This window comes from Apteryx mantelli, chromosome 9 (assembly GCF_036417845.1).
Source record: "Apteryx mantelli isolate bAptMan1 chromosome 9, bAptMan1.hap1, whole genome shotgun sequence".
Taxonomy (NCBI): domain Eukaryota; kingdom Metazoa; phylum Chordata; class Aves; order Apterygiformes; family Apterygidae; genus Apteryx; species Apteryx mantelli.
The window spans coordinates 31,129,573-31,147,798 of NC_089986.1; the positions used below are offsets into that span (position 1 = coordinate 31,129,573).

At 52.4% G+C, this 18,226-nt stretch overlaps 1 protein-coding gene across 1 annotated transcript; it reads left to right on the top strand.

The window, feature by feature from the left end:
- The first annotated feature begins 5,416 nt into the window (after positions 1-5,416).
- Positions 5,417-17,304, top strand: PTTG1IP (PTTG1 interacting protein). The gene is made up of 7 exons (XM_067302102.1): positions 5,417-5,555; positions 9,650-9,702; positions 10,896-11,004; positions 14,053-14,155; positions 14,272-14,337; positions 14,797-14,843; positions 16,450-17,304. Exons 1-7 carry the CDS (start codon positions 5,423-5,425, stop codon positions 16,491-16,493), a joined length of 555 nt encoding a protein of 184 aa, XP_067158203.1. The 5' UTR covers positions 5,417-5,422; the 3' UTR covers positions 16,494-17,304.
- Positions 17,305-18,226: the final 922 nt, after the last annotated feature.

Consider the following 18,226-nt stretch of genomic DNA (forward strand, 5'->3'; position numbering starts at 1 on the left):
CCTCCAGCCCCTTTTGGAGGGTGGTGATCGGTGCAGCAGGAGCAGGGGGGTTTTTCCAAGCCCTCTCAGGCCACGGCCGCAGGATGAGCCCCGTCTCCCGCTCCTCTCGTTGCTACAGCGATTTAAAAATAGCCCGCCTGGTCCGGCGAGGGGAGATCGTTGCCTTTTTCCAGGAAAGTGAGAAATGCTGCTCTGGGCCCTGGGAACGCAGCCGGCTTTGGTGGGGGTTTTATTTGTTAGGAAAGCCCTTTGGTATCTGCCTCGCGCGGGGAAGTGAGAGGAGCCATCTGCTCCGGGGGGAAAGGCGGTGTTTACACCTCTGCGCGCCAGCCAGGGCAGAGACGGGCTCTCCGCGCAGCCTCTTCCCTCCGCTCCCGTCGTGCTGCGGCGACCGCGGCTCTGCCCGGCCCCAATGATTAATGCAGCGGTGTCCGTTTAGAAAAACACTCTCTCCGCCGCCCCGGGATCTCCCGCGGCGGCTTGGAAATTCCCCCTCTCGCCCGCGGCTGACACCAGCCAGCGCGGCGGGACGGCGGTGGCAGCAGCGAGAGCCGCGCGCCGGAGGAGGCCGGGGGGCCCGCTCCGGCGTCACCCCAAAACGCGGCCCCTTTCCGGCGCCTTTCCCCAGTTCTGGGGCCTCGCGGCCGGCTGCTCGAGCCCGTGCCACGCGGAGCCCCGACGCGCGGTGCTGGGCCGGCCCTCGTCCCCAGCAGCGAAAGCCGCGCGGGAGGGCACCGCCGGTCCCGAGCGCCCCGGGTGGCGCCTGGGGCCACGCGTCTTTGGCCTAGCTCGGTTTGCGGGGCGGCCCGGCAAAGCAGGCGCCTCGCTCCGCACGCGAGGGGAGGTGTCTGCGAGGAAGCCGCGAGCTAAGGAGGCAACGAAAAGCGAAATGAAGCGACCCGGACCTGTGTGCGCCCAAGAGAAGCTCGCTCGGGCTTTCTCCAGGCGGGCACCGAGGGTGCAGGCAGGGCCCGTGGCTGCCGGCGCTGGCATCTGAACGGCTTGGGAGAACCTGGGCTTGGGATTGAAGGGAAACCTTTGAAGAAAGACAAGAAAAAGCAACCAGTTTTGACCTTACATATATATATATATATTTTTTTCTTTTTTCTTTTTTTCTGTGTCAGAGCAAATCTTTCTCAGCTGGGTCCCCCCCGACAAAAACAAGCCACAGGCTTTGTGCTGGGAGCCCAGCTGCCTCCCCTTGCCACCGCCGGCCGGCGTGCCGAGCTAATTTTATCCTCTGTGGGCCCCCCCCCCCCATCTCCTGGAGATTGTCCTGTTGCAGCCAGCGAGTGCTAGAAAATAGCACATCGCCCACTCATCCAGCCTCCTTCTTCAAGGAAAATATTTATATTATGCCAAAGAGAGGGTTTCCATGGCAGTGATGACTTTAGCACTGTCGCCTTGGTAACCACTTGAGGCCATCTTGAACCATTTGAAAATACCCTTCATAGACAAATAAGGAGAGCGCGCCGCAAGGCCCCACTAGCACCCTGCGCTGCCCCTCGCGGCGGCTTTTTCCTCTCCCCTCCAGCCAGCTCGCTCCGTTCGCACCTCGCCCGTCCTGGCGGGCGCCCTCGGCCCGGCGGCGCCCACCTGCGTGCACCGCGGTGGGGCAAGACGGCCTCGCAGCAGGGCAAGAGGGGGCCGGGCCGGGCGGCGCTGGGGGGACAGGCAGAGGGGCGCGCGCAGCCCCGGTGCCGCTGGAAACACGGACGAACCGGTGCCTTACACCCACAAGGCTTTGGCAGGCCACCTTCCCCAGCCAGCACCTGACCAGACATCTCTGCAGAAATCCTCCTGCTGGCTCTTCGCTAGTGTAAGAGGTTGTCTCTGCTGGAGACCCACAAGCAACCTCATCCGTCGCTGGATCCAGAGCTTGCAATGTCAAGTGGCTGCAGCAATGCTTCCAGGTGCCAGCTAACTGCTGAGGGCCACCCATGCCTCCCCAGCCGCATGGGGCCTGCTTTCACGGGGACACACAGGTCCCATGCCTTTTTGACAGCCCCTATGTGCAACGAGCTCCTGGTTTCTCCCAAGATGTTGTCAAAATCTGAACCTCCTGCCAGGACTGCCTGCTGGCGTCAGATCACTCACTTGGGCTGGCAAAATTAGCAGAGGGCCATCCCCTCCTCTGCATCATTTGCCTCCTGCGTGGATCATTCCCCAGGTCCCATGGTTTAGTTGACCTAATGCTAACATTCGTTCACTGTCCAAGTCTGCAGGAACTCTGTCACCAGCTTCTTGGCCATCTGGCTCTCAAGGACACAAGGAATATGTCAAGGAATATGAAGCTTTCAGAACAGACAGACCATGAGCTCCAAAATGAAGCTGTCAGTGGCAGGTACAGCCAGCTATGTTGTGTGTTCAAACTACAGGATCATTTTTTCAGATTTTTGTCTTCTGGTTTGCTCAAAAAATATTAGTCGTCTTCTTAATTTGTTTTAGGTCAATCCAAAAAACATTTTCTTCCTTCTCCCAGAACTGCCTCCACACTGGAAAGTCAGTTATTCACTAAGCCAGAGCTCTCTGCCCTCTGCACCCAGGCTCATCTCTGTAGTTCATCTTCTGTGCTGAGACGCTGCTGTCTGCCCACGTCCCTCCTGCCCAGACTCCTGCCTCCCTGCCCGCACTGGTCCCTCGCACCACCGCTGCTGGCGTGCCTGTTCCCAAGCAGTGAGCTCTGGTCTGCTCCTTCCTCCCCGCACACAAGGACTCTCAGGCTGTTTTTGCCTGGCTTGTGCCTCGTCTCCTCCTCTCACTCCACACTCTTCTCTCCCCTTTGCTATGCTGCTACCTCTCCTCCCTGCACTGGCCCAACGAAGTGGTCTCCACACATCCCACTGCATACATTTCTGCTCACAGAGCTGTCAGGGAGCTGTTTGCCCTCTGCTCCTTGGGTTGTCATATGGGAAGAAAACATTAAAATCCCCATTCTGCTCTGTGCTTGTTTAATGTCTCTGGACCTCTCCACAACACCTGGGGAAAGCTGCTCTGCTCCAACCCCAAGACGGGTGGCATGCCACAGTCCCACATTGCTTTTCGTTCAGCAGATCCAGCTAGAGCATCCCCAGATCACCCATGGCCATAATAATTCAGCTAGGAACAACTGCTGTTTTGCCATGGAGAAACAGCCACGCAGCCCTCTGTCCCTCCACATCATCCCAACTGTGCATCAAGGCTCAGTGCTGGAGCTCAGGTACCTCATGTCTCCCTGGAGAAGAGCAGTCCCATGTCGGCACTGCTCACGTGCCTCGTGGAGGCACAAGGGGCGTTTCGGGGTGAGATAAGGACAGACTGAGGAGGCTCAGCATGTGACACTGCCCAGGGATTTGCAGCCACCCATCTGGCTGAAAAAGACTGGTTGTGTTCGGAATTAGCCTGGCCTGAGGGCTTGACTTTGCATGTGAGCCCTGATGTCAAAACAGCTTCTTAAGACTGTGGTTTCAGCCATCCCTGCGACAGCACAAGAGCAGCTCCCAGTGCGGACACGGTAACCCACGTTACCCACCCATCCTAAGAAGCAGGATTTCAAGCAGGGCTGGGTGCGCTAGTGGGAACAGCAGTTTTGCCCTGGTGCTGTCAAGAAGCCTGAGTCCATGTAGTGATGCTCTTACCTGAAGGATTTGGGGTAAAATAGGAGTGACTGGGTCACAAAGCAGCCACGTCACCCCTCACGCACAAGCAGCTTTTCAACCCTCCTCACAGTGACAGCAGGAAGCTTTTGGACTCTCTGCTTTACTGCACGTGAATCAAGCAGTGCAGAGCTCTTTGGCTCCAGCACAGGAAAACACTTAAGTATATTCTTGACCTACAGCATGTGAAAAGCCCAGTTATACCAATGCAACTTCTCACATGTTCAAAATTGAATGCATGCCATGCCTTGTGGGATTAAGACCAGCAGCCTTCTTGCTTGGCCCTGGGGTGAGACCCCAATGCCCTGGGGCAGTTTGGGGGTTCAGTGTGCTAAGCTGGAGCGTGGCGCAGGAGGACCTCCATTTCAGGCTGGAGCTATTCAAATTCACATGCAAAAGAAGGTGCAATCCATTTGCCAGGAAAGCAGGTGCCCTCAGATATGCTAATTTGGTAGCCAAGAAGCTTTTGCATCACTCAGACACTTCATGCCAAGCCAGCTCTCCTTTTACAAGACTTTCCCCTTCATCCCTAACTTCTCCTCCCTCAGCCCAACCTTCAGCTGATGGACCCCTCTGCTTCCCCTTTGCAGAAGTCAGAGGCTGTCCCGGCAATCCAGAGCCCTCTCCCAAAGCTTGCTCTTGCGTCGAGGTTTTGGCACCATCCTGTGGCCGTTCCACCTCGCCGGCACCAGTGTGCCACCACAACACGAGTCCACATCTGCACCCGTGTCTCCAGGGAGACATCCAGTCCAGCGGCAGGGCAGGTGGAGGAGCAGGACGGGTGTGAGAAGTGCCTTCTGCTCCTGCTGGTGTCACTGCAGAGAAGGCAGCGTTGTGCGTTGGGTGCGAGCACAGCTGTTTTGGGTGGGTGCTGAGGATGTGTCAGCGCTGGACAGAGAGATGCTGAGCAGACGCTTTCTGCTAGTCTCCTCCTCTCTCCAGAAGCAAACGCTCCCAGTATTACCCTTCCTTCCAGCTGCACTGGCTGACCATTCCTACAAGTGACTGCAAGGAAAAATAAATATATTTGGGGAATGCGATTGTTCCATTTACTGAAGCAGTAAATGTAAGCAATCTGACTCCTAAATCGAAGAGTCCGGAGGGGCCCGGTATGCTCCCTGCACTGAGTTGCCGACTGCTCGCTGTGCGGATGAATCTTGGGAGCCTTCCTGCAGCTTCATGCAACCTCGGGGCTAGCTGTTGTCACAACACTGCTGTGCCACCACCGAGAGAGATTTTACCAGCGGGGACGTGGGAGCCCCGACAAACCCCGCAGCCTTGGCCTGGGTGACTTGTGCGTGCCAGGTCCCCAGGAAGCGCGGGGGGGGGGGGGGAGTGGGTGACCCAAGGCAGAGCTCAGGAGCCCTCCGGAGACCCGCGGACCCAGGAGAATTTCCCGGGGTAACACGCCTGGAGACCAGCTCCCCCAAGACGGTGTTTCTTCGCTGCTCCCTTCCGTGGCCATGGCGGGCCTCCCCGCGCCACGGCAGGGTCCCGCGGGTTTTGGCCCGTTCAGGAAAAAAATACCGAAAAGCAGCCCCCCCCCCCCAAAGTGACGAGGTGCGGCTGCCCGGCAGCGCGGCCCGGCCCCAGCGAGCTGCCGGTTGCGGGCGGGAGGCGCCGCTCGAGCCGCCGCCCCGCGAGGCCCCGCGGCCGCCACCGGCACCGGCACCGCGCCGCCCCCCGGGCGCCCCGCGGCGGCGGAGCCCGCCCCGCCCCGCCCCGCTGCCGGCCCTACATAGCGCGGCGGCGGCGGCGCCGCCCTCCCAGCCCGGCCCGGCCTCGCCATGGCCCCGGCCGCCCCCCCGGTCGCGGCTCCGCTCCCGCTCCCGGCCGCGGCGCTCCGGCTCGGCGCCGCCCTGGCCCTGGCGCTGCTGCTGCCGCTGCCCGCGGCCGCCGCGCAGGAGGAGGCGGCGGGAGGTAGGTGCTGCCCGGGGGGGGTCGCGGCGGGGGGGGGGGGGTAACGGCGGCGGTTTGTCGCGACAGAGCCGGCGATAGGGCGGTGCTGCGTGCGCGGCCGCGGAGCCCCGCGGCGGCTCCCAGCGCCCCGGTCGGCGGGGCAGAGCCGAGGCCGCCAGCCTGGGGCTCCCCCCGCCTGCCGCGGCGCCGCTTCTCGGGGCCTGGAGCGCCGCGACGCCTCGGGGCCGCGGCGGAGAAACGCCTCCGGCAGCGGGGCGTTCGGGGAAGCGCGAGCGGGCCCGGGCCCGGGCCGTCGCACCGAGGGGCCCCGCTCCAGGGCCGCCGCCGGGGCTGCCCGGCGAGGTGGCCGCGAGCCGGGGTCCTGCGCGCGCCCGGCCCGGGAGCTGCCCGGGGCGAGGTGCGAGGGCAGGTGCCCGCCGCCTCCCGGGAGCGAGGCGCTGCCGGGTGCCTTCCCACGCGGCGTGTCGGCCGCGGCTCCTTTCCGAGGGTCGAAGGACGGGGCCCTGGAAGAGATGCTTCAGTGCGCGCGGGGCTTTGCTTGCAGGTGTTCTAGCAGCTCCTGCAGTGCAACCGTGCGTTTAGGGATGTCAACAGCTTGGCCAGAGCTCGGGCGTGACTTGGGTAAGTGTCCTGGGCTGGGCGCATTCATTGAAGCAGCCAGAACCCAACAGAATCCCATTTGGAGAAAATCCTTGCTCAGGACGGAGGAGACTTACTGGGGGAGCCTCAAGCTGAGAGCCTTCAACCAGGGGGGATCTGATCAACGTCGTGTTATACCAAGGAGCAGTGCAGGGCCAATTGCTTGATCTTTATGGGTGACGGATACAGGTTAGCTTGGTGGGTGTTGTGCCATTTACAGAAAAGGCAAGAGCAAGGGGTGAGGATGGCTCTATTCAGAGGTGTCCCAAAGAAATCTTCCTATCTTTTGAGTGAAGATTTGCTGGCTCTCCTCTGCACAGTGGCCTGACCCCTGCAAGATGTGTGGTGGCTCTGATTAGGGAGAGAGCAAGGAGGCAATATGCTTTTTCATCTCTTCCTTCTGCTTCAAGCCACTAGCTTCTGTTCTGTTGTAGTGAAGTGTCAAGCATTATACAGAAGGCTTTTAATAGCAGCTCAGACAGAAAGAGATGGTGTGTAAATGATGAGACCATCAGCAGTTGAGAAAACTCTTATCCCTGACTTAGGCAAGTGCTGGGCTGAGTTGGCTTGGGTGTGTGTGTGTTTGTGTGTGTGTAGCCAATTAGTGTTTCATGCCAAGGATTGGCATTAAGTCTGGCTAGACTGGCTGTGGGAGTTGGTACTTAATGTTAACTATCCCTGGGATAACCAGCATTCAAAGCAGGGGAATGTTAGCCTGGGTTCAAGGGCTCTTGGCCTGGTGTAGACATGCTCTGGGGCTTGAGGATAGCCCTGTTGCAGTGGCGTGCTTAGGGTGCAACAGCCTCTCTCCTAACTCTGCATTGACTGTAGCTCCTGGATGTGATGGGTTGTACCTGTGCTGTCTTCTGAAGCTGTACTTTCAAAAACCAGTGCCTTGAAAGGCTGTAAGATCCTAGAAAGGGGCTGTTCCTGTATAGCCCTAAGAGGCTGGCTTTTAGTTGACAAGTCTGAGACTGAATTGCAGATATAGGTGCCAGAAAAGGGAAGACATCCCTCAGGAGAATGCAGGGTGCTGGTAGGAAATCCCATTAGAATTGCAGGTTTTCCTTCCCGATTGCCTTCTGGTGTGTGAAAGGGCTCTTTCATAACTCCTTGTAAGCAAGCAGTCCAAGGGGCTGCACAGTTGCTGTGATGTCTTTGCGGCCATGGTCAGAGAAGCAGTGAGGATGGAGCTTCCCAGACACCGCTTCAAATCTGGTCGGAAGTGTGCAATCTCAGCCCTCTCTTAGTGGTGAGTAAACACACTTATCTGAGCTATGTTAATAAATTGCTGACTTGTTTCAAGGGCTGTGCAGAGCATGTGACTGACTGTTGATGGTGGATCGCAGCTGAGGCTTCCTTTCAGCTGGAAAGAGTAAATGCAACTTTGCTGCTTGCAAGTGTGGAAAGCAACTCTGGAGAGCAGGCACCTCTGGAACTAAGTTTTCTCCTGATTAAGATGCTACAAGGTAGTGATCCTTATTCCACCAATCATTGAGTATTCAAGCAAATTGCTTAACACAAAACAGGAAAAACATCCCAGCAAAACCAAAGTCAAATAGGCTAATGCTTAGGTTATTTTTGGCAGGTCTGAAGTTTAAATGGCTGATCCTCAAGGGCTGGCAAATATCCCTACCTGAGGGTCTGGGAGAGCACAAAGCACTCCTTGGGACTGCTGACACCAGGAAAGGAGCAGTGAAAAAGCAAGCAAGTTACCCATAGCAAGACTTTCCCAAAGACCAAACACTGCAGCAAGCTGCAGACAGACCCTGCTACCCAGGAAGGCGGCTGAATTGTGTAACACTTCTCTTCTTGTATGCAGCTTGGGAGAATGCACGTTCCTGCCTGGATATAGCTAGTTGTCATGTGTCATCTCCTGTTGTACTTTTTTTTGCTTCCGCTTTTCCTTGTAGCGACTTCCTTATTTGCAGTTTGTGTGAATTGATCTCATCCGGTGACGTGTGCTTACATAGCCTGTCCCATTGCTTCTCCTTGTCCCAGCAGGGTCCCTCTGGGCTGACCCCAACTGTGTCCCCCCAGCTGTCCCATAGCATGCTTGCCACAGCAGATGCTCTCTTTTTTTAGGGAAGACCCAGGCAAAGGAGTTCACAGCTCAGGGCTTTGTTGCAGTGTGGCCACAGCAGATGACTTGCATTGATTTGTCTGTAGGTCTCCCTTGGAAATCTCATTGTAGCAGGTAAACCTTGACTTTCCTTTTCAAACCTGCTGGAGCCCAGATGGCTTATTCAGTGGGTGAGGCAGGCTGAGGGGCAGTGTTTGACCCCCCACGTCTGTGGATCACTGCCGCAGATGCTGATCGAACAGCAGGCGCTTTGTCAGAACACCTCATGTCAGGGAACCTGGTCAGGTTTGTAAGTGAAATGCTTCAGTGAGACCAATCTGCTGCAAGCTGTGCTCACTAGAAATGAGCTGTCTTTTGGCCCGCTGCTTTGTTAGTGTGCAATTGCCCTGAATATTAGCTTGGTTATGTGAATTGGGTGTGTAGATCTGCAGCAGCTGCAGGTCAGAGGTGATGGTGGCTGCTGCCACTTAGCTGGCTTTTGGATGCTGTTAGCCCTGCAAGCAAGAGGGGCTGCCCATACCCTTTACTTGTCTCTGCTCTCCAGGTATCTGTTCAGTAATTGCATGCTGATGGCTTGAGTCCTTAACCTCCAGCTTGAATAGCTTTGTTCTTTATCTTGTATCTGTACTTTTGTGCTTTCTGCTCGGTAGATTTGTGTGTTGTAAATGGGCAGATCAGTTGGTGACAGTCACTTCTGGGGTAGCTGTTTTGAGTAGGGCAGAAGGGATGGTGTATGCAGGGGAGGGAGTAGTCATGTACCCGTCTAAGGTAGGCAAAAGAAGCTGGTTCCTTAAATGTTGGAGGGAGGAGGAGGAAAGCAGTGAACAAAGCTGTTCAGGTTGTCTTCGTAAGGAGTGGTTCGGGACAAGTCAGTCTGCCCTTTTACAGGGGAAAAGCTGTATGTGCATAAGGGAGGTGACTCTGAAGGCTCTGCTCCACCCCACAGCAAATCCTACTGCAGGGCTCAAGGAAGAAGGGAGCAGCATGAGGGGTCCAAAAATGTAATCATCTCTGATGCCTGCATCTGACTTGGGGTAAAGAGCCCTGCAGGCAGCAGAGCCCAGGGGCCAGCCTGCCTGCCCTTGGCACATTCCTGTGGGCTTGGGCTGTAAATCTGAGCACCCTGAGGCAGAGAACAGCACACAGTGACTTACTGTGACACTGAACGCATATTGAACCTGGAAGTGCTGACAGCTTTTACAGCAGTGTTAAACTCCATTACAGCTGGTATCATGGGAATAACAGCCTTCAGGAGTGCTTCTGACTCCTTGCAAAGCAAGGGGCAAGCAGGAGCAGACCCTGAGGAACACTGCATTTTTAAAGCACCAAGATGCTTTTAAAAGTACTGAGGTGTCTCTGTTTCTTTTTGCAGCTTGTCACCAGTATACAAACAGGAGCTGTGAAGAGTGTCTGAAAAATGTCACCGTAAGTAGCAGAAGTAAAACTCTAGCCTCCCAAATGCCTGAAAACCCAGTGTGTGCTTTTTCAGGGCTGTTAAAGGAGCAGTTTCCTCTCCTGGAGCTGGTGGGTGCTCCCTTCTGTAGCTGTCTTGAACAAGCTACAAATACCACCCACCCATGGCAGTGAGAGGGCAAACACCTCAGTGCTCTAGGAATAAATAGGCTTCTAGAAACTTTGCTCAGCTCTTGCTGTATGCTTCTTGACTCAAGTAATTGAATTGCTAAGCTCCTCATCAAGCATTTGGGACACTTCTTGTGGTCAGATGAGTCTTAGGAGTGCAGGGAGACTTAACCACAGGGCACAATGTTCTGGCATTGAAAATGCGTGCTAATAATTGAGTGACTTTGATCCAGCTCTGAATGTAGCCTTGCATCTAGCAGGGGATTGGATTCCCACTCAAATCTTCCTGTGAAACAGTTGGCTTTTTTCTTGATTTCCTCACTTAGTATACAGCCAGCTAGATGCTTTAAGAAACCCCACTGTCATGGGGATGCACACAGTGAACTAGCTGGGGGGTAGGACTGGCTGGTCAAGCTGCCTCTCCACCAGTCTGAATACTGTACTGAATGGATGTAGGATGCATATTGGTGTCCTGTGAATCACTTCTTCCTTTTATATTGGCAGACAAACTTGAGTCAGATCTCATAGCTGGCTTAGCTAGAGCCAGTTTGGTCAAACTCAACTAAACTCTGGCTCTAGGGGTTGTAGCCACCAGGAGGGGATGAAGCAGACTGTGTAGGCTGCTGCGTTTGATCTCACTGGGAAAGACTAGTGAGGGCCCACACAAATGCCTTCTATTCAGCAGTTCTGTTTCAAATGGCTTGTCTTAAAGGCTTTGTTCCTGTCCCAGAAATGCTGCCCAAAATAAATACCAAGGATCTAGTGATTACTGCCTTCCTGCAAGCCAGGAGAAGCGTTCTCAAATCCTTACTTGCCGCAGAAGTCTGCGTTCCCCTTGCCTCTCTCTTCTGGTGTAGGCAAACCTGGCATAACAGTTCTGTTCAGTCGGTAGGGGTTACATAGCTTTTCACTTTGCTGCTAGGTAACTCCAGGACTTGGGCTGCAGTGGCTTTGTTGCCATAGCTAACGAAGCAGGGCAAAGCTAACTAGCAGTATTGCTGCACAGCAGTAATGCACGACTCTGTCTTGTGTCTCAGTGCCTGTGGTGTGTCAGCAGTCAGAAGTGCATGGAGTACCCTGTTCGAAGAATCCTTCCCCCGACTGACCTCTGTGAGCTACGCTCGGCACGCTGGGGAGTCTGCTGGGGTAAGTGGATCTCACTTAAGGAATGTCTGGCTTTAGTGGCTGTTGCTAAACAGTACGGCTTGCTGCTTGCGCTGGTGTTAATGGGAGATTTCCCCTGCCTGCTTGCCTTGCTTGTGTTATAGTAATGACTTGCTTAAGTAGATTGGGATTCTGCAAGCTTCCTGAAGTGTGGGTGAGAAAACTAAGTGTGAACAATACCCTGTCTTCTGGAAAGAATGACCCATGTGGCTTTAGTTACTCTAAATAGGTTCCTCATGCTTTAATGTGATGAAAGCTTCCAAATGTTACTAGGTGCTAGCCACAAGAACTGAGGCCTGCTGCAGACAGCTGGCAGCTGCCCATGCAACCCTTTCCAATGCTCAAATTGTGCATACCAGTAACCGACTTCCCTGCAACAGCTGCAACTCTCATCATTCCTTGCACTGCTTTTGTCTTTTTGACTTTAGCTGTATGGCTACTTTCCCAGGCAGTTTCTTAAAATTCACTGAAGCTATCTGAGGTACTAGTGAGATGACTTCTCTAGAGTCCTTTGTGGGTTTTATTCTAGTGCTGGGCATGCAAATTCTCCTCTTCCAAAACTAACACTGTATAAACTGGTAGAAGTAGCTATTTGGAGCCAAGTTATCTTGAGGTGATTTTTCTGGCTGATAGCTGAATATTGGCTGTGCTGTTTCCTGCTTGGTTGCTCTGTTCCTTGGTGTTATTCTGGAGAAAATAGTGTCTTGTTTAGACTAGAATTAGTGCATGCTCATACTTGGACAAGGCCCAGCTTTAGAGGGTGGAGTAGGAGGGTGAGTTAGGAGGCAAGAGGTGGCTCTCTGTTTCTCTCCACTGTCTCGCTACCCTCGATTGGAGTTGAACTGTGGTCCCAACTATATGTTGTTCTTGAGACTGGGCTGTCTTCTCCACCTGCAGCAGAGCACAAATTGCTCCCCTTTCTCATGGAGGCCAAATCTCCTCTTTGAGCAATACTGTATGTTTTCCTGAAGCTTTTGTAAGACCTTGAAATACTAGTTTGTATTTGAGTAGATTCACAAAAGACTTCATTGTAGAAGGACACATTCTTTAACTTGCAAAACTAGCTTTAGAGGAGATTACTTGGTGGGTGATTAGCTCTTAAATGAGTGCGTTTATGGTGTGTGAATTCCGAAGTCTTTATCAGGTGGAGGGGTGCACAGTGCTCAGTCACAAACCTCTGCCCATGGGGAGGGGATGAGCTGAACCCCAGGCTCACTCTGGGAAGCCAGATGTTTCAGAAGCACCAGTACAGAGCTGTGCTGTTGGAAAACTTCCCTTTTAAGATGAAGAGCCTATTTACTGTTTTGTCTTGCCCAACACTGATTCCTAACACTTGGATTTTGAGCTCTCTCCTGAAAGACTCCATAGATCTGTTGCAGTGTAGCTAGCCAGATAATGACACTGTATGAGGGGTGTGAAGCTTTGACAATCTTTCTCAAATACAGCTTTGAAAAGCCAGTATCTAGTGCACTGGCCTGCAGACCCTCCATGTGCTCCTGAGTGACTGCTAGAGAACCTGTGCATGACAACAACAGCCTATTGACTGGCTTACAGGGCCTGTGCACCTGAGGGGACAGGCTTGAGTGTTTGCAAGCTGGTGGCTTTCAGACTTCTGATTTTGCTGGTCCCTGGTGGCCTGCTAGGCCACAGCAGCTGTCTGCAGTGGATATCTGGAACTAGGTTGCTGAGAGCCAGATAACTCCATTGTTGCCAGTGGTGCTCTCCCTTGTGGGCAGGTGCTGGAGGTTTCAAAAGCAACTTCAGTGGTGGCGTCAGCTCAGAGCAGAGCACCCCGATAAGCCTGCTATTGCTGAGCCTCGAAGGTGAGGGGACAGGCAGGCATCTTCCTGTTACAGAAGGCCCTGTTACAGATATGCAGTATGGTGCTCAAGATTTTCTGCTGTGCTCGCTGTCTGAGCTGCACAGAGAAGGAAAGGTGCTGAGCAGTGCTTTTAACAGATTCAGGATGTACTAGGAGTTCTGAAACTTGGCTACTGCAGGTGCAGGGGCTCCTTAAGCAATTATTTCCAGGCAGGACTTCTCTGAACAGTCTGAATCATGCTTGGAAGAAACCTGTCCTTCACTGGAAAGGATTTCAGGGTAGCATCTAGATAATGTCTATTCCAGCTGTAGTCTCTACTACTGTTACTGCAAGAATTGAGTAGAACTACTGATTCCCTGGGCCCAGGACTTGAAACCACTTATTTGCTGCTGTGTCCCAGCTAACACCTGGGTTCCCCATGGGTTTAATGCTCTGCATGACTGACCAGCCCTCCTGAGTACCCCAGGGTAGAACTGGTGCTGTGCAGCATGTGGAGCAGCCATGTGGATGCCAAATCAGAGCTGGTCCTGCAATCACAGCACTGCTGGACCCAAACCGATAAAACCCAACAAATCCTGCCTCACTTTGTCACTAGCCCAGGGACTCTGAAATCCGTAAGTGCCTCTAACTCACTGATTGCCTTGTCTAAGGTGACTTTTGAGGCTGGTCCATATGGACAGTAAGTCCAGTGCAAGCTATAGCTCAGTACTGAAATCCCCAGGGGGGTTTTTGATGAGTTACTAGCCCTTCGGATTAGTGATTAAGATATCTTTGCTCCTTCCTCACAGCTGCTCAAGCACTCTGTCCTCCAGCTTGGCACAGGCTTGGGAATTCACATCTGCTGTGACCTGGAATGTAGCAGTAACCAAAGTCAGGAAGCGCAAACTGCAGCAATCCTTCGCTTGTAACTTTTCACAGGAATAGTTTGACCTGAGGGCATTTGTTCTTGCCATTGTCTTCATAGCTGGTAACTGAGTGCTATGGTTAGCAGCTATATACAATGGATTGATGCATACACGCCAGTGCCAACACCTAGTGTAACTGTAGATACAATTTCCATTTTGCTTTCTACAGGAGGCCCAGACTCTTCTAATGCATGTCCTGAGTCCGGTAACTGAAGCTGCTGTTGACAGTAGCTGTGTGGTTGTAAATGTTTTAACTTCCAGACAGCCATATGTTTGTGTGCTGTTTTTTGTTGAATCCTGTAGTGAACTTCGAAGCCCTGATCATTGCGATGTCTGTGGTGGGAGGAATGATCCTTATTATGTTGGGTGTCTGCTGCTGCTGCTGTTGTAGGAAGAAGAGCAAAAAGCAAGTATTAAAGCCGCTCCCTCTCTTTCCCAAAGAGTAGCTAAGATGCAACCACATACTGTTGCAGAAACTGAGTGTCAAATGCACCTAACAGGCTGTGCTGTTCTGTCTGTCAGGCCAGACAAGGATGATGAGAGAGCCGCTAGAGAGCGAGAGAAGAGGAGGGTGCGGCAAGAGGAGAGGTGAGGTTCTGCTGGAGCAGCTATTCCTGTGTTAGCGAATCCAACACTGCATCAAGCTGCAGAACAGCTTGACTCTTGTCTATGCTGTTTCAAATGCCATGTCAAGAAGGGATGTTTGGCCTGACATGTACAGTAAGTGGCTAATTCAGCCTCAGCATGAGTGTAAGCCTCATGAGCAAAATCCTTCTGCTATGATTTGTGGATACAGCATTACAACTGTGCATATCCAGTGAAAATTCCCTGAGGCTGCTCAGGTGTGCTGGCTCTCCTGTACCTTTTGGAGGCAGGGAGGTGGCCTGCAAGGAGGCCAAGAACTGTGTGGGTCCTGATGCCAAGCACACCTGTTAACCTGGAGCTTACTCATTTGGGAGGAAGCAGGGAGAGGTAGTTGCTGTTGCTTGGTTTTGTCTTAACAATCACCAATGATGTGTTAATGATTTTGTTTTTGTTTTTTTCCAGGAGAGCAGAGATGAAATCAAGACATGATGAAATACGAAGAAAATATGGTACAGTGGCTTATGCTAGCAATTCAAACTAAGCTTTAGACCTAGCAACCTCAGTAATTTTGTATTCCTTGCTATGGTTACAGCTACCTGGGATGCTTGGCCAGCAGGGAAAACAACTTCGTCTCCCACATCTTGCTGAGTTGCTCTGGTGTCCTCTGGGAGCAAGTCTAGAGATGCTCTGGTTATGGCTTGTGATCTGACACAAGTACTGCTTGCTTTGTGGGGCAGGAAAGAGGGACTGTTTAATGCTCCATGGAACCTGTGTCCTTCCAAAACACTGAATGAGAGAAACTGGTGGGTGTGACAGGAGGGGAAAAGCAGAAGCTGATACATGTAGCACTAGCCATAAGCTGCTGTCCTTCAAGAATGGCCTTTCTGCAGTCCTGTGTTCACCAAGCAGTCAGGGAGCAAACAGTATGGGGTAGGGGGTAGATCAGAGCTTGTGGTGTCCTACAACTCTAACACACAGCAGGGTTAGGCAAGTACCTGGCCTTCTGAGCTTGGAGAGGAAGTCTCTGCAAGCAGAGAATTCCTGTGAAGGTAGTTTAGTCCACCCTGAGTTTTGGGGGAGTGTGTAGACTTATGGGATTGGACTATCCTTCAGGCATCACTCCAGAGCAGATGGCGGTGTCTCTACTGCCTGGCCATCTGGGTCTGTTTACTAGAGAGCTGCCAAGCACACTCCCAGTGTGCTGTGTGTGTGACTGAGTGCAGAGTAGTCTGACTTGTGCGCAGTGAATGTGGTGGTCTCTGACTGTGGGGGTCTGCAGAGGAAAAGCTGTAAACCTTATCTCCGTCTGTAACTGCTGCCTGCTGCAGAGCCAGGTTGGGTAGAAGAATTCAGAGGGGCCTCTGGCTAGGCTGGCTTCTGTGGTGGGAGGCAGAGCAGGCAAAGCTGTGCCCTAAGGAGGACTTCTCCTTGAAGTCCTCTCCTACTCTTGAGCCTACTCTTGAAAATGGAAGAGCCATGCTGCAGTACTGCCTTGCCATGCCAAGGCTTTGTCTTGCTGCAGCCTGTCCACAGAATTTGCATCCCAGAAATCTCTCCCCTTCTGGCTGTTCTTCCTCAAAGGTGTTGGGGCTGGGAAAGCAGTCAGCAGAGTGGCTTGGTGACAGAGGCTTGTTACTATGGCTCAAGTCAGACTTGTGTTCCTTGCTCTGCTCTCTCCCACTCTGAGAATGTGTGAGCAGGGAATCACTTCTTGGAATGGCTTTAATTTGATTTGTGATGGGTTTGGGGCTCTCGCTTCCATGTCCAGTCCAACAGGTAGAGCATGCAGAAGGGATGCTTTAAAAGAACAGTAGTGCTGCTTTACATGGACTGCTGTGAAAGGAATTTGCTGTCAGGCAGAACTTAATGGATCTCTCCTGTGCAGAGGAAGAGAGTAAAGTATGGGCTGTGTTGGATGCAGCTGACTGCATGCACAGCTCAAATAAGAACAGGTTTTGGCTTTTAGAAGGACACCAGTACATGCAGCCTCAAAAGACAGGAGGTTAGATGAAGCATGAATAACAGAATTGTTATCAAGTACTAGACTCTCTGCTGATGAGACTGGAATACCTAGTAAGCTCCTGGATGTCTGAATGAATCTCTCTTCTCTTCTAGGCCTGTTTAAGGAAGAGAACCCTTATGCTAAATTTGAGAATTAACAGCATCTCCTGATCTGCCCAGCACAGATGCTCCGTGCCCTCCTGCACAGAGCCACAAGGACTCTGGATTTCACCTACCAAAAGCAAATCACTGTGGTGCCACTTCCTGCTTCACTTGCCATAAAAGATGGGCCAAATGCTTGGTGACAGTTATCCCCACTCTGGATACTCAATTCGCTCCAGTGCTTTGCTGTAGTAGCAAGATCAAACTGAAAAAACTAGCCGTGCCCTCTTTTCCATTGCAGTGTCTGGAGCACCTTCTGAAGATTTGTGCAGGAAAACTTGGTGGCAATATTGGAGAACTAAACACATGAATATTTCTTCTCACTCACCCCTGGGATGCTAATTGAGTCCAAAACAATGCAAATAACCGTCTTTATCCCCTGCCAAGGGCAGAAGCAACCTTGTGCATCTTCTTTGCTTCTTCCTCACTGAATATCTTTCACACTGAGTGAGACTTTTTCTGTCTCCCTCTTTTTTCCCCTCCTAGCATAGGCAAAAGCTAGCAAGGGTTACTTGATGGGTTGGTCAGAACAGCCTTAGCTGTTACTCCAAGTGCCTGTGCTTATCTATGTACACTAGCATTCCTTTCAAAAAGCACAAACTTCTGATTATCTTGGGCCTTCGTGAGAAGGTCCTGCTTGCACATTCTCACTTGGAGCTAATCTGGGGGAACTCTACAACTCTTCTACCTCTGTGTGCCTTTCCAGATCTTCTCCTGGGCTTCTGACAGCCAAGGCTGATAGCAATACCGTAGGATTCAGATGCAATTGTAATATGTTGGCTATGTATTAAATTGATTTGTTTACTACTCAAGTCTGAAAGAATTTAATTCTGCTTCACATGAAGTATAGCTTGGCAGACGCTGTTGATAACTATTCAATGGGAGTCTTCACTATGTTACACTGCCCTGGCTATGGCAGTCTTGCCCTGCTAGGCTGGCTGATAGACTTGCTACTGCACTCTTTCTTGAACTTGGTTCTCTGGGCCTGAGACTAGAAGTCAGTTCACCAAGATGTATAGTTATTAGGAGTGTTGTGGAAAAGTTGGGTGAGGGTAGATGAGCTGCTCTCTATGAAATGAGTTAGTCTTTCTGAGGGAGCTTGGAGTGTCTCATAACACTGCTGACAGGAGTAACATGGGAAAATGTTAAGATCCTCCCCTCTCTCCTGAGACTTGCCTAAAATGCTTGATTTGAATTGCTGAACTTGCAGCCCTCTGGTCTTGTAGAAAACAGTTTGAGCTGAACTCTGGACTTTTAAAAACTAAACCATCCGTGAAACCTTGCTGCTGTTCCTGTGCTGTGACTGTGTAGAGCTCTTCAGTAGGTGCAAGAATCTGACTTGCTTTGTCCAGGACTGGACAGAGATGTAAGACTTGCAGGTAACTTTTAATCTTGTCTGTCTTTGTATCTGCTGCCAAAAGATACTCAGCTTCAGATGACAGAAACAATAAATGAATGACTTGGCCAATGCTGAATGAAACTTGGTATGTAATCTGGGTTCTTGTTACTACGAACTCGGCTTCAGAGTGCAGCACCAGAAGGAGGGCTGCAAAGAGTAGAGTTGGGGTTGCCAAGCTCTTATGGGTGCTTTCTCCTTGTCTTCTGTCCTAGTCCATTGGACTGACTGGGTATGAGGCAGTGGGTGCCATGGCTGACAGCTGCCATGTCCTGGGGGTGATACAGGCAGTTCTCCCAGTCTTGCCCTTGGTGGAGGCTGCAAGGCTCCTGC

What these genes read in the sequence shown, in the direction of transcription:
- PTTG1IP (XM_067302102.1), top strand. Translation starts at nt 5,423, where the DNA reads ATGGCCCCGGCCGCCCCCCCGGTCGCGGCTCCGCTCCCGCTCCCGGCC. An exon ending in AGGGTGCGGCAAGAGGAGAG is followed by an intron (nt 14,338 to 14,796) that starts GTGAGGTTCTGC and finishes GTTTTTTTCCAG; the next exon opens with GAGAGCAGAGATGAAATCAA. An exon ending in TGAAATACGAAGAAAATATG is followed by an intron (nt 14,844 to 16,449) that starts GTACAGTGGCTT and finishes CTTCTCTTCTAG; the next exon opens with GCCTGTTTAAGGAAGAGAAC.